The 13,224-nt window shown below is 62.6% G+C and overlaps 6 protein-coding genes across 6 annotated transcripts; 2 read left to right on the forward strand and 4 right to left on the reverse strand.

Annotated features, from left to right (window-relative positions):
* Nucleotides 1-37: 37 nt before the first annotated feature.
* On the reverse strand, nucleotides 38-1,426 carry PAN0_019d5828 (acyl-CoA dehydrogenase NM domain-like protein; the record flags this gene model as incomplete). Its single annotated transcript, XM_014798762.1, has 1 exon — nucleotides 38-1,426. The coding sequence occupies one exon, from the start codon at nucleotides 1,424-1,426 to the stop codon at nucleotides 38-40; it is 1,389 nt and encodes a 462-aa protein (XP_014654248.1).
* An 815-nt stretch (nucleotides 1,427-2,241) lies between these two features.
* Nucleotides 2,242-4,245, forward strand: PAN0_019c5829 (prolyl-tRNA synthetase; the record flags this gene model as incomplete). Its single annotated transcript, XM_014798763.1, has 1 exon — nucleotides 2,242-4,245. The coding sequence occupies one exon, from the start codon at nucleotides 2,242-2,244 to the stop codon at nucleotides 4,243-4,245; it is 2,004 nt and encodes a 667-aa protein (XP_014654249.1).
* Nucleotides 4,246-4,249: 4 nt separating this feature from the next.
* Nucleotides 4,250-5,863, reverse strand: PAN0_019d5830 (RNA-binding domain-containing protein; the record flags this gene model as incomplete). Its single annotated transcript, XM_014798764.1, has 1 exon — nucleotides 4,250-5,863. The coding sequence occupies one exon, from the start codon at nucleotides 5,861-5,863 to the stop codon at nucleotides 4,250-4,252; it is 1,614 nt and encodes a 537-aa protein (XP_014654250.1).
* A 376-nt stretch (nucleotides 5,864-6,239) lies between these two features.
* On the reverse strand, nucleotides 6,240-7,049 carry PAN0_019d5831 (mitochondrial glyco protein; the record flags this gene model as incomplete). The annotated part of the gene is made up of 1 exon (XM_014798765.1): nucleotides 6,240-7,049. The coding sequence occupies one exon, from the start codon at nucleotides 7,047-7,049 to the stop codon at nucleotides 6,240-6,242; it is 810 nt and encodes a 269-aa protein (XP_014654251.1).
* A 287-nt stretch (nucleotides 7,050-7,336) lies between these two features.
* PAN0_019d5832 (DUF1000-domain-containing protein) lies at nucleotides 7,337-10,576 on the reverse strand (the record flags this gene model as incomplete). Its single annotated transcript, XM_014798766.1, has 1 exon — nucleotides 7,337-10,576. One exon carries the CDS (start codon nucleotides 10,574-10,576, stop codon nucleotides 7,337-7,339), a length of 3,240 nt encoding a protein of 1,079 aa, XP_014654252.1.
* Nucleotides 10,577-11,104: 528 nt separating this feature from the next.
* Nucleotides 11,105-13,153, forward strand: PAN0_019c5833 (translocation protein sec63; the record flags this gene model as incomplete). Its single annotated transcript, XM_014798767.1, has 1 exon — nucleotides 11,105-13,153. One exon carries the CDS (start codon nucleotides 11,105-11,107, stop codon nucleotides 13,151-13,153), a length of 2,049 nt encoding a protein of 682 aa, XP_014654253.1.
* Nucleotides 13,154-13,224: the final 71 nt, after the last annotated feature.

Below are 13,224 nucleotides of genomic sequence, written 5' to 3' on the forward strand. Positions count from 1 at the left end.
TTCAATTGCCATTTGCTAAAAAGCTGCTTTTTTTTCTTCACTTGAGATCCATCTCGCGCTCGACGAGCTTAAAGATGGTCTCGAGCATGATGTTGCTCGTGCCCTCGTAGATGGCGCCGATCTTCGAGTCGCGCCAGAACTTCTCGATGCCCGTCTCGCGCGTGAAGCCTACACCGCCACACCACTCGATGGCACTTCCGCTTGCGCGCTGGGCCACCTGGGATGCAAACAGCTTGGCCATTGCCGCCTCCTTTGTAAACGGACGGCCTTCTTCCTTGAGACGCGCAGCGTTGTACGTGAGCGCCTTGGCAGCTTCGATCTCCATCATGATCTGCGAGATCTGGAACTGCATGCCCTGGAACTGGGTGATCTTTTTGCCGAACTGCTTGCGCTCGGCCGCGTAGCGCACCGCCTTGTCCACTGCACCCTGCGCAAGACCGATCATCTGCGCCGCAATACCCACGCGGCCCTCGTTGAGGATCTCGATGGCAATCTTGTACCCCTTGCCCTCCTCGCCGATCAGGTTCTCGGCAGGTACCTTGATGTCGTCAAAGTTGAGCGTGCACGTGCTGGATGCACGGATACCCAGCTTCTTCTCCTTCTTTGCGATTTCGACACCCATGCTCTTCTCCACCGCGAAAGCATTGATGCCCTTGTATCCCTTGGCGGGGTCGCTCTGGGCAAACACAATGAAGAACTCGGCCTCGGCCGAGTTGGTGATCCACATCTTGGATCCATTCAGCGTCCACGTTTTGCCGTCCTCGGACTTTTTGCAGCTCGTCTTCATCGCAAAAGCGTCCGATCCCGACGCCGGCTCCGAGAGACAGAACGAGCCGAGCGACTTTTCGCTCAGCTGCGGCAGGTACTTGTCCTGGATGTGCTTGCTGGCGTACTTGCGGATCACCGTGTTGACCAGCGTGTTGTGCACGTCGCACAGCACACTCACGGACGGGTCGATCTTGGCGAGCTCCTCGATCACAATGATGGCGGCGGTGAAGGAGCAGCCTGCGCCTCCGTGGTCCGCCGAGGTCTCGACGCCCATGAGGCCCTGCTCGAAGAGGCCCTTGATGATCTCGGGATCCATCTTTTCCGCCTCGTCCATCGCCTCGACGCGCGGGGCGACGACGTCTTGGGCGAATCGCTGCACCGCCTCGCGCAGCATCTCTTCCTCCTCGGTGAACTTGCTCAGCGAGTTGACGCCGAATGGCGACTCAAAGTCCGAGGCGGCGGCGGAGGAGCTCGAGAATGCGCGCACGGCAGAGACGAGCTTCTGCGCGGCGGGCTTGGTCGCCACGGCGTTCCAGGCGGCGGTGCGCGAGGCGGTGGTGAGACCGCGTGCGGTGGCGAGCGCCGGTGCGCGCGGAGCAGCGACGGCCTGCTTGGCAGTGCGCGCCAGAAGGCGGCTCGAAGACGATCGGAGCGACATGTTTTTGGTGAAGAAAGTGTATGGGGAGAAGTGGGGGATGATGTTGGTGAAGAACAGTTGCGGGGACGGATATGCGGGGGCCCAGAGTATTTATTGTTTGATGCGGATGCGCGCGCATCGACGGCTGCTGCCCTTTCAGCTTCAACCGTCCTTGCTTGTCTGCACTGCACTGCGCTGCACCGGCCGCTCCTTTTTTCGCGCTTCCGGAGCGGCGCAATTTCTGGCACGCGCCCTCTTCGCCTTTTCGGCCCTTCGCACCGGTGTTGACGGCCGCACGCACCGCTCTGCACCAGCGTGACCTCACCATTTCCCTCTCCTGCCACGATCCAACGCTCCATCCTCCCGTTCTAACCCCATGCTCGTGATGATCGAACGAGGCTCACGGCTGTTGCTCGACTCCCAACGGTCAAACGAAGCTGGCAGGGAGTTTCGTCTCGCTTCAACCCAGCGGGCGGGCCAGACCGGAGCAAAGCCCAAACTGGCCTGGCGGCGTCGGCAAGGCTGTCTGCTTTCAAAGCGACAAAGCTCAGCTAAGCTGCCTCGCGCCCCGCTCTCCTCTCCGGCTAATCGGCTTCGACGGCTTCCGACTCGTCCCCAACGCGCGCCAACGCTGGTTTTGGTCCGAACCTTTTTTTTTCGACACCCAAGATCAGCCGGACTTTCGGGGCCGAACATTTTCCCTCTTTATTAAGCATGACTAATCTGAGGTGGAGGATTGAGCCGAGAAGAATGTGCAGCGCCTCGCTGTGTGTCTGGACCCTGTTCGAGCGATGCTCCAACCGCTTGCACTCCATCACCATCCAGGCGGCACAGCCATGGCCTGCTACGCACGAGGCTGCGCTGCGGCGCGACCGGCATCTCGCCCGCTGCGCACATTTGCCAACGCGCGCGCCTCCTCCTCGTCGACCCCTATCCAACGCAGGCAGCTGCATCCGATCCGGCTATCGACCTACTTCCAGCCCACGCACAAGGCCTCGTCCACCGCCTCGGGGGACGACACGCTCGCGTCGCTGCAGCTCCTCCTTCGCGGCGGCTACATCCGTTCCTCCTCCTCGGGCGTGTTCACCCTCCTCCCCAATGCGCTGCGCATCGTGCGCAAGCTCACCGCGATCATCGACTCGGAGCTGCACGCCATCGGCGCATCGCGTCTCGCCATGCCCACCCTCCTCCCTGCCAAACTGTGGCGCCAAACGGGGAGGTATGAGATTATGGGCAGCGAGCTGTACAAACTGCGCGATCGTCGCGATAGCGATTATGTGCTGGGCCCGACGCACGAGGAGGAAGTGACGCGGCTGGTGGCGGGCGAAGTGGAGAGCGACCGGCAGCTGCCCGTGCGCGTCTACCAGATCACACGCAAGTTCCGCGACGAGCCGCGTCCGCGCATGGGCCTGCTGCGCACCAAGGAGTTCCTCATGAAAGACCTCTACTCGTTCGACAAGAGTGCTGCCGACGCCGCGGCGGCGTATGACGACGTGAGCGCGGCATACACACGTATCTTTGACCGCATCTTTACCGGTGCGCATGGACGCAGGTGGGTGGCAGCCGAGGCGGATACCGGCGCGATAGGCGGCAACAAGTCGCACGAGTACCATGTCCAGGATGCAGCGGGGGAGGATACGCTCATCACATGCACCAAGTGCGGCTATGCGGCCAACACCGAAAAGGCCGTGTCGATGCCGGATCCACAACACATGCCCATCAGCGCCTCGGACGTGCGCGTGCTGCTGTACGCTTGCACCGACCCGGACGTGCACGATACAACAATACACGCACTCGTGCTCCCCGCCACGCGCGAGCTCAACGCCGTCAAAGCGGCCAAGCTCTCATCCTCGCTCGCACCGGGAACGCAGCTGCTATACGATTCTGCCTCACCCTCACCGGCACAGTGGGACTGGAAGGACCGTCCAGAGGGTCCGCTTATCCGATACAGCACACTCGCCGTCCTGGCCGACTTTGAATGCGCATCGCTCGACCCCGCCGAACTCAACGATGCCCTCGCCACCGCCCTGTCCACATACTCCTCTCCCTCTGCCTCTCCATCCTCACCGTCTCTTTCTCTTGGAGAGATATTTCCCGCGCAGTTCAATGGAGACGCACCCGTGGCACCTGCACTTACCCTCGTCGACGTGCGCACGGCACAAGCCAACGACACCTGCTCTAGCTGCAAGAGCGTTGGTTCGCTGCACGAGACGCGCGCGATCGAAGTAGGGCATACGTTCTTTCTCGGCGAGCGGTATAGTCGCGCACTCGAAGCGGGCTTTCTCCCGACCGCCGCTCTCAAAGCCACCTCCGGCGCGGCGATGAGCAATGGGAGGGTGCCGTTCCAGATGGGCTGCTACGGCATTGGCGTATCGCGCATCCTGGGTGCTCTGGCCCAAAAAGCCGCTGCGGACTTTACCCAGGCCACGTCCAAACCGGGCCTTCTCTGGCCCCGCCACGTCTCGCCCTTTACTGCCGCGATCCTGGTTGCCGACACGCGCGATGCGGCGAAACTCGATGCAGCTTCTCGCGTGTACGATGGTCTCATCACAAAGGCGCGCACGCACGATCTCTCCATCCACGCCGTCCTCGCAGGCATCCTGGGTGAACCAACTCAAGATGATGTCGGTTGGTCGAGCGACGAGGCGCACGAGGTGGTGATCGACGATCGCCGCGCCCAGCTGGGTGCCAAACTCGCCGATGCCGATCTCACCGGCTACACGTACCGCCTCATCATCGGTCGCCACCTCACCCCGTCCTCACCGCACATCGAGCTGCAACATCTCACCCCCACCGGTCTCCACTCTACCCTCATCCCACTCGAAACAATCTGCAATTGAAAACTCAGTCAAAGGTGACCTTGGTGCCTGTGCTTTGTACGATGCCCACGCTCGCTCGGGGAGCATTTGCCAGAGCTGCACCCGGCTTGGCCCTCCTCTGTGGGCCCGCCCTACGTGCCGCACGCTCTTCCTTGGTCTCCTTGTGCTTCTTGGGCAGTGGTGCGTCTGGATCAAACGATCCGGGTGCAGGCGCCTCTTGCTGTGCCTCTTCGGGCTGAGAGTACTGGTCGCGCGGACGCTTACGCATGAAGCCCACCTTTTTGTTCTCGCGCGGAGCATCCAGACGTGTCTTTTGGGTTTTGGACGCCCCGCGGCGCGTGGCGTCGGCTCCGGCGTATTGGAGCAACAGCTTACGGCCATCGAGGAACGTGTTGCGCGGGTCGATGAGCGACGCTGTGGCTTGGTCGAGCGTGTGGAAGTCGACGAATCCGAACCCCTTGCACTTGGTCGGCGCATCCTCGAACGTGCCCAGTCGCACCTTGCGGATGCCCGCCGCCGACGGAACAACGTCGCCCGTAGAAACGCTCTTCACTCCGTCCTTCGTGTCGTCCTTCGTGTCGTCCTTTGCAGAGGGTTCCGTCTCAGAGTCAGGCTCAGAGTCAGAGTCCGATGACGACGACGAGTCCGACTCCGACTCCGAGTCGGACGAATCCGAAGAACCGGACTCGGACGAGGCCTTCTTGGGCTTGCGCTCCTTCTTCTGCTTCTTGTTCTTGTTGGTGCGCGGGTTGCGCCTCTGTGCGCTTGCATCAAACAGCTCCCTCACCCCCTGCTCGGTGGTATTGAAGCTCAGATTGCCCAAAAACAGCGTCATGCTCGGCGCATTCTTCTGGGCCCTGAGAACCTTCTGCGCGGTCTTTGTCAATCCAGTCTTTCCCTTGACCTGTCTCTCCTTTTCCTCCTTCTCCTCGTCATCGTCCTTGGCGGTATGCATGGACGTCGTAGCGCTGGGCAAGTTGCGCGCGATCCCCAGTGCGCTCGTATTGATATCCGGCCTACCCGTATAATCCGAGCCATCCTTGATCAGCAGCTTCCTGCCGTCGAGTGGCTGTTCCGAAAGGTTGAGTGCGGCGGTGAGGAGGTCCTTGGACGGCAGGTCGAGGTAGCAGAATCCGCGGTTCATCTCGGCCCTCCTTGCGCCCTTGGGCATATTCACCCTCGAGATCCCATCCACGCCCCTCTGCTCGAACCAATCCACCAGCTTCGCCGGCGCCGTGAAGAACGACAGATTACCCACCCAGATGCTAAACCCACTCCGAGGCTGCACTGCTGCCGATGTGCCCAGTGCCCGCGTCGGGTGCATGAGCGAATTCGGCCCCGCCTCCTCCTCCTCACCATCAGCAGTATGCTTGGCGAGCTTCTTGCGTCGACGCTGCTCCTTGTGCGAGAGCACCTCTACCTCCTCTTCCTCTGCACCTTCCTCTACCTGCTCGCCTTCTGCATTTTCTGCGGAGGTGGCGGAGGCTTTGCGCTTGGCGGGCGAATCCGTCTTGCTCGCCAGCGCTTGTTCTTTGGCAGCACGCTTTTGCGCAACCGCCAGCTGGCGCTTCTCCTTGTTCGTGAGCGGTCGCTCCGTGTCCGCCGTCGTTACTGCGGGCGCTGCTTCGTTCGACGACATGTTGCGTGAGGATGTGGATGATGAGCAGCAGGAAGCAAGAGCCGTCAGAGAGGCAGCGCGAAAAAGACCCTGGAAAACGCACAGAAATCCGCCCAAATTTTTCGAAGACGCCGCCGTCGGAATTCGGCCTTGCGAAAAAAAAAATCTCACTGGTTAGATTCGCACCACGAGGTAGCATGCTGGCTGTCGTGGTCTCATCATCCGCCCTGCACACGCAGACACACTCGCCTAGGCAGAAGCTGTTGTCGTATCGCGGCATCCAAAGCGGTCCTTCTTGCACAGTCTCTCGCTTGCACACACGGAGAGATCATGATAAAGAGAGGAGGGTAGCTAGACATTACAGCACAACATCCGCGGACCAAATGAAGTTCCAGCATCAAGCCTCGACAAAGTTGCGCACGTGCGAGAGCCAATCGCAGTACTCGCGCTGTTCCTTGTACTCTGCGTAGTTGGGGATGAAGAGCGCCAGGTTTGCGTCGATGCCCCTCTCGCCGAGGAACGTCTCGAACTGGCTCTGGAGATTCTCGTCGAGCGTGTCGAACTGGGGGCCTAGGTAGGTGCCCCTCCTTGCAAAGTCGGCCTCGGCATCGATGGTGGTGGCGAGTTTCTGGTCCTTGTAGAACGCGATGTTGTCGGTGTTGACCTCTCCGTCGACGACGAATGCGTCGATCATGAGGGCGCCGCCGGAGGGTTTGGTGATGGTGACCGAGATGCGCACGGGGAACTGCGGGCCCTCCTCGTCGTCCTCGACCTCGATGGGTGCGGCCTCTTCGCCCTCCATCGCGGGCTGTTCAGAGGTGTCGATGTCGCCTACACTGAAGACCACCGAAATGTGCTCGTTGCCAAACTCGCGCGACAGCGTCACCTCGTCCAATCCGGGCTGGTCGTTGATCTTCCACACACCCGCCTGCTTGAACTCGGTCACGAACCCGGGCTCGTTGGTCGGCGAGTCACCCACGAAGAGGTTCGAGTTTTCCTGCTCGTACTCGAGCTCTTGGGCCAGCTTGGCGCTCAGCTCCGAGTCGGACTCGCCCTGACCGCGAGCGAGAGGCGTCAGGCTGAACGCACGCACGGGCGCCACGGCCACGCGCGAAACGGAAAGCGCAGGTCGAACAGCCGCAGCACGCACAACCGGTGCACGCGAGGCTGCACGCAGCATAGATCGTGTGAGCGTAGATGCGATCATGTTGATGAATGTTGCAGACGATGATGGTGGCTTCCTGGAAAGTAACAACCCGCGATCGAGCCACCTCAAGAACAAAAAAGAAAAGTCAATTTTTGAGCGCTCCAGCAGAGCCAGAGAGAGAGGTGGAGCAAACGTGCTCAGTTTTTTCCGCTCCTCCCCTTTGTCTCTATGAAAGGGCAGCGCCAACATGTCTCCCCAGGCCCTTCCTTGCTTTGTCCGCGCCCCCACACACACGCCACACATTCTTCGAACACAGAGCGATGCACATTCAATCGACTGGCGGTCTCCTACATAGTCTCGTCCTCGAGCACCGCACTGCTAGCCGCCGTGGTATCGGCCATGCTTTTATCCGCCCTCGCCTTCTTCTTCTTGGCGCTGAAGCCGAGCGTAGTCTGCACGGTTCCCGTCTTGGCCCACCTGCTGAGCTCCATCTGATCCGTGAGCTCTCTCGGCATCAGCCTGTGCGCGAGCGAGCTCGCGTCGTGTCTCTGCGTCACGCGGCCCTGTCTCTTGAGCACGCCCACCACATCCGCCTCGTTGATCGACATGCCCTCGCCCGCGCGTCGGCTCGTGCGAGCCTTGGCCTGCTGCAACAGATTCGCCGCAAAGTCGGCGAAAAAGTCGTGCGCCGCCGCATCCAGCTCGTCCAACACCGTCGCGTCCAGCTTGGCCTTCTTGGCCGGTGCCGAGCCCGAGCTGCTCAGCAGCGAGGCCGACGACGACGCAGCAGGTGTCAGGAACGACGCAAACATGTCGCGCATGATCGACGCCGGCAGCGGCGGAACCGCGTTGCCCGTGTGCGGCGACTTGCGCGCCCGCCGCTTCTTGACGATACGTCGCTTGAGCAAAGCATTCAGGTCCTTGGCGTCCAGCAGGTCGAGTCGACGCGCAGAGGCATCGCGCTCATCGCCGTCCTCTTCGTCATCGTCGTCCAGCTCCTCCTGCATCGACGACAGACCGTACTGCACATCGTCGTCGTCCGAGTAGGCATCGTCCACCTGGAACGACACCTCGTCCTGGTCGGCAAACGAGACGCGCGACACGCGGCTGTCATCGCCACTTCCGGATGCGTCTTCTCGTCCCATCGCCTCGCGCGACAACGAGCCATCTTCCAGCCTGCGTACCTCGCCGTCCGAATCGTCGTCGCCTTCGATCGCCAGGCTATCCGACACCTCGTCCTCCTCCACATGCATGCCATACCCGTCGTCGACGTTATCAAACACGACGATCGAGCCATCCGCCTCGCCCTCGAGCGGCTCGGACATGGATCTGCCCACACTCGTCCTGCGCCTCGCGTCTGCATCTGCACTGGCGTCATCGTCGTCCTCGTCGAGGTGCAGTCCGCCGTCGTCAGAAAAGAAGCTGCGGCGCGTGAGATCGTCGAGGCGTGCAATGGCACGCTGCGTGGCGAGGTCGATACCCGACGCCGACACAAAGCTCTCCGCGCCGCGCGACTGCTGAAGCGAGCGCTCCAGCTCGTCCTCCCTGCGGCTCGACATGTCGTCGAAGCGCATCGAGGCGGGCGAGAGCTGGTCTGCAAACGAGACGCGCGATCCCGTCGACACACGCGACTGCTTGGGCCGCTCCGCCATGGCGGCAAAGATGCCGCCGCGCACCATGCCCATGCCCGACGTCCTGCGCGGGATGCCGATATCCGACAACCGCGACCTTGACCGCTCGTCGGGCGAGCCGATCGACGCCATCGACTCGTCCACGTCGAGCGAGTCGCTCACATTGCTGTCGCGCGTCAGGTCGCCAGGCACACTCTCACCGGGCACGAGCATCGTCGCCCGACTCGCGAGCGACGAGCGGTTGGAGCGCGTCGAGCTGCTCGCCATGCTGTCTCGCGCCCGATCCCGTGCGCGCGATCCGAGGCTGGACGTCGAGGCGTCAACTTCACTGGCGCTGCTCGCCCTGCCCAGTCGTGCACCCGGCGGAGGCATGGCGATCGAGTCCAGCGACGGCGTAGGTGGCGCCACGAATCCCGGCGCGCGCGCCAGACGCCGGAGCAGGTCCATGGGCGATTCCTCGCGCCCGCCCGCCCAGCCGCCCACACCGCCCCACAGCAAGCTCTTGCGTGCCGACTGGCGTCGCTCGCGCGTGCGCTGCGCGCTCGCCAGCAGCGCATCGTTGCCGCGCTTGCGTCGCTTGTCCGTGGCGGGCGTCTGCACGTCGGCCGCAAACGGATTGGAAGCGGACGCGGAAGCGGAACCGGGGATCGCGCGTCGAGGCGTGCCGAGGATGCGACGAGCGGGCGTGTTGGTCAACGCATACTTTGCCGAGGGCGTCATGGCGCTGGACTGGAGCTGGCGGAGGAGCACATCGTTGGGTGGCGGCTGCGAGAGCGAGCGGCGGCGGTGCGGTGCGCCTTCGCTCGTCGATGCTGTTGACGCAGTTCGACGCACTTCTGCGTCGGCGTTCGAGGATGTGGCCGCAGATGCGGATGGCGCAGCGAGTGAAGGACGCTCGCGAGCGGATGGTGCGGTGTGAGGCGCGCGCAGTGGAGCCGGCGGGTTGGCAGGAGTGCGCGTCTTGGCTGCGCTGCGAGGGGCACGAGGCGTGGACGTCGTCGAGTCGTCGTCGGCATCAGCTGCGCCCGAGGACTGGCGTGTGCGCTTGCGCGTGGGCGTTGTGGAGGGCGAGTCGGCGTGTTGAGCGTGCCTGTTCTTTCTCGGTGAGCGTCGCGGCGTTCCTTCGCTGCTTCTGTTGGGAGATGCAGGGCCCTCGGCCATCCTTGCGATGCGACCTGCCGCTCGAGGGCTGGCAACGACGTAGCGCGGACTCCGGCCGCTACCGCCTGCGAGACCTTGGCTTGCGCCGCGCTTTTCACGGACGCCATCGACGGGACGGTCGGCTGCATTGGCCGCGCCGATGTTGAGCCTCTCGCCGGGCTCGGCCTTGAGAACGAGCGCGGTGCCTCGGAATCCGAGGTAGAAGAAGCGGGACAGGGTGGTGGCGTTGGAGTGGGAAAGAACGATGGTGATGGAGGTGGTGTGAGAGAAGCGCGCCACGCTGACGGGATACTCGACGACGCCGTCCTGGCCACGCAAGAGCGCAAAGTCGGCCTGCGCCTTGCCACTCGCCACACTGCCGAGCGTAGCAGCGGCGGCGAGCGGCGAGAGCTGAGCGGGATGGTCTTGGGAGGTGGCATCCTCTACATCGTCAAAGTCGACGCCATCCGGGCGGTTGACAAAGGCGCGGCAGCGCGTGGGGGCAAAGTCACCCGTGCCGGTGTTGATGAGGATGGACTTGAGGCGGACGGGGCAGGTGAAGGGGACGGTGATGGCGATCTGGTCGTCGACGTTGGACTGCGTGGATGGCTCTGCGGTGAGGCGCTGATCCCAGGGCTTGATGACGTGTTTGGCCGACTCGGGCGGATCGAGGTTGGCGCCCCAGACCTTATCGCGGTTGATGTACTCGTAGAGGCTGGTGGCATCGCCATCGACGGCGGAGAGGCCAGACGAGGCAGAGGGTGCTGGTGCGGGGTCGCGATTGTCGCGGTCTTCGTTGGCGGTGTTGCAGCTCATGGTTGCGTGTTGTATCGCATCCAGCCGAGGCGTGCAGGCGGCGCTGATGGTGATGATGAGGATGATGATGGTGGGAGCTGCAGTGTTGATCTCACACTGCGTCCGCCAGCCCAAAAAAGCACGACGCGTCAGCAGCCGCTCAGCCGCGCGTCCTCTTTCGAGAGGAGGGCAACTATCGGCGATGCGGACATTCTTCCTTGCCGATTTTGGAAATATTCCCGATGGGCTTCCAGCTCATCGCTGCTGCAGAGCGCCAACGGCAGAAATGAGAACTGCAGCACCGCACCTCGTCGGCCATTCTTCCAGGCGCACCGAGAGAGGCAGCGTGAGAGCCAGCAACGCATCAGCCAAAGCACGAGCCTCCTCGCACTTCCTTCCCCTCCCTCCCACCACGACCACCCTCAAGCACATCGACCGGGAGCTCAAGAAACGCCTGCAGCGCGTACTCTCAACACACGGCGACAAAGGCGTCCTACCATTCTTGTCTCCTGCTGATACACTGGAGCTGCTGAGGAAGCCGCCGCCAAGATGGCCGAGTACAAGTACGACGAGGAGGGAGGCCAGTTCCTCACCTTTGTCCTCACCTTCCTCCTGCTCGTCCTCGTGCCCCTCACATACTCGCTCCTAGCTCCCTCGCGCTCCCACCGCTCCGCCAAGGGCTCGTGGGATGCGCGCGGCCAGAAGATCGACCTCATCCGTTCCTCCAAGAAACGCTCGCTGCTCAACCCGCAGATCAGCCCGCGCGCCGTGTTCGTGTTCGCAGGCTGGGGCGTCGTCGCCTACCTCTTCCAGACCATCCTCAATACCGCCACCAACTCATCCCATGCCGTGTACGACCCCTTCAACATCCTCGGCATCGCCGCCTCCGCCACCGAAAAGGAGATCAAGAAGCACTACAAGCGCCTCTCGGTCAAGTTCCACCCAGACAAGCTCGTCCTCGCCGACAACCAGACCAAGGAAGAGGCAGAGTCGCACTACATCGAACTCACAAAGGCCTACAAGGCGCTCACCGACGAGACCATCCGCAAAAACTTTGAGCTCTACGGCCATCCGGACGGCAAGCAGGAGATGTCGATGGGCATCGCGCTGCCGCGCTGGGTGATCGAGTCGCAGAACAACGTCTACGTGCTCGGCATCTACGCCATCCTCTTTGGCATCGTTCTGCCTTTCCTCGTGGCGCGCTGGTGGTACGGCTCGCGCTCCAAGACCAAGGACGGCATCGTCAATTCGACCGCGCAGACCTACTTCCAGCACCTGCGCGACGACACGGACGCCTCGCGCGTATTCGCCCTGCTCGCCATCTCGGACGAATTCAGCGATGCCAAGCTCGACAAGCTCGGCGCCAGCCACCGCGACGAGGCGACGCTCGCCAAGCTCGAGGCCGAGGCGCGCAGGCGTTTGGACGCGTACGGACCGCAGTGGCATCTGATCGACTCGTTCAAGAACGCCTCGATCCGCAAGGCGCTCGTGCTGCTCTACGCGCATACGCTGCGCATCGATAGCGGCGACAAGCGCATCGAGCAGGAGAAGCTGCGCTACGCAGCCAAGGCGGTGCAGCTGCTCAACGGACTCATGGCCATCAGCCTCGCGCACAACTGGCTCGAGACGACGCTGTTGCTCATGCAGATCACGCAGTGCATGGTTCAGGCGGTGCCGCTGCAGGACCCGTCGGCGGCCGAACTGCTCCAGCTGCCGCACATGACGCCCGAGCTCGTCGCCAAGCTGCACCAGTCCAACTCGCTCGCCAAGCTCGGCGTGCAGGGCTTCTGGAAGATCCCGGATGCAGAGCGCAAGGCGGTGCTCACGGGCGCTGGCGTATCGGCACAGCAGTACGACCAGATGGTGGCGGTGACGAGTGCGTGGCCGCGCATCGAGCTCGTCGATGCCTTCTTCAAGGTGTCGGGCGAACGGCTGGTGACGACGGGCGCGATCGTGCAGTTTGTCGTCAAGCTGCGTCTGCTGCCTCCCAAGAAGGACGGCAGTCTGCTGCGCGACGGCCGCCGCTTGGATGCCAAGAGGATGGACGACGACAGCAGCGTTCGTCCCGACGACGAAGAAGCTTCGGACAAGAAGACGTCGACGGGCGGCGAGGACGATGGAAAGCAGCCCATCGGATTCGCACGTGCGCCGTACTTCTGGGACGAGCGCAAGCCGTCTTGGTGGGTCATGATCGGCGACCAGAAGCTCGACCGCGTGATTGTACAGCCTACCAAGGTGAGCGACGTGGGTGCCGACCAGGTGCGCACGTATTCGGTCCAGTTCCAGGCACCGCCCCAGGCAGGGCTTTATACGTTCCAGGCGATTCTGAAGAGCGATTCGTTCCTCGGATCGGATGCATCGCGCATGGTCAAGCTGCGCGTCGAGGATGCGAGCGTGCTCGAGGCTGACGACCACGAGGATGACATCAGCGAGCCCGAGGAAGACAGTCTCGCCGGCCAGATGGCACTCATGAAGGGCCAGAAGGTCAAGCCCAGCACCCGAGCGGATGAAGAGTCGGACGACGAAAGCGCCACCGACGACGACGTTCAGGATGACGACGACGACGACGACTCGGATTCCGACTCGGATTCCGACTGAAATCCTCTCGCAACTCACATCCAAGCATGTCTAGCAACCACAGCTTTGCAATCTATAGGTTGACACCTTGT

This window comes from Moesziomyces antarcticus (assembly GCF_000747765.1).
Source record: "Moesziomyces antarcticus DNA, scaffold: scaffold_v10019, strain JCM 10317, whole genome shotgun sequence".
NCBI classification, from domain to species: Eukaryota; Fungi; Basidiomycota; class Ustilaginomycetes; order Ustilaginales; family Ustilaginaceae; genus Moesziomyces; species Moesziomyces antarcticus.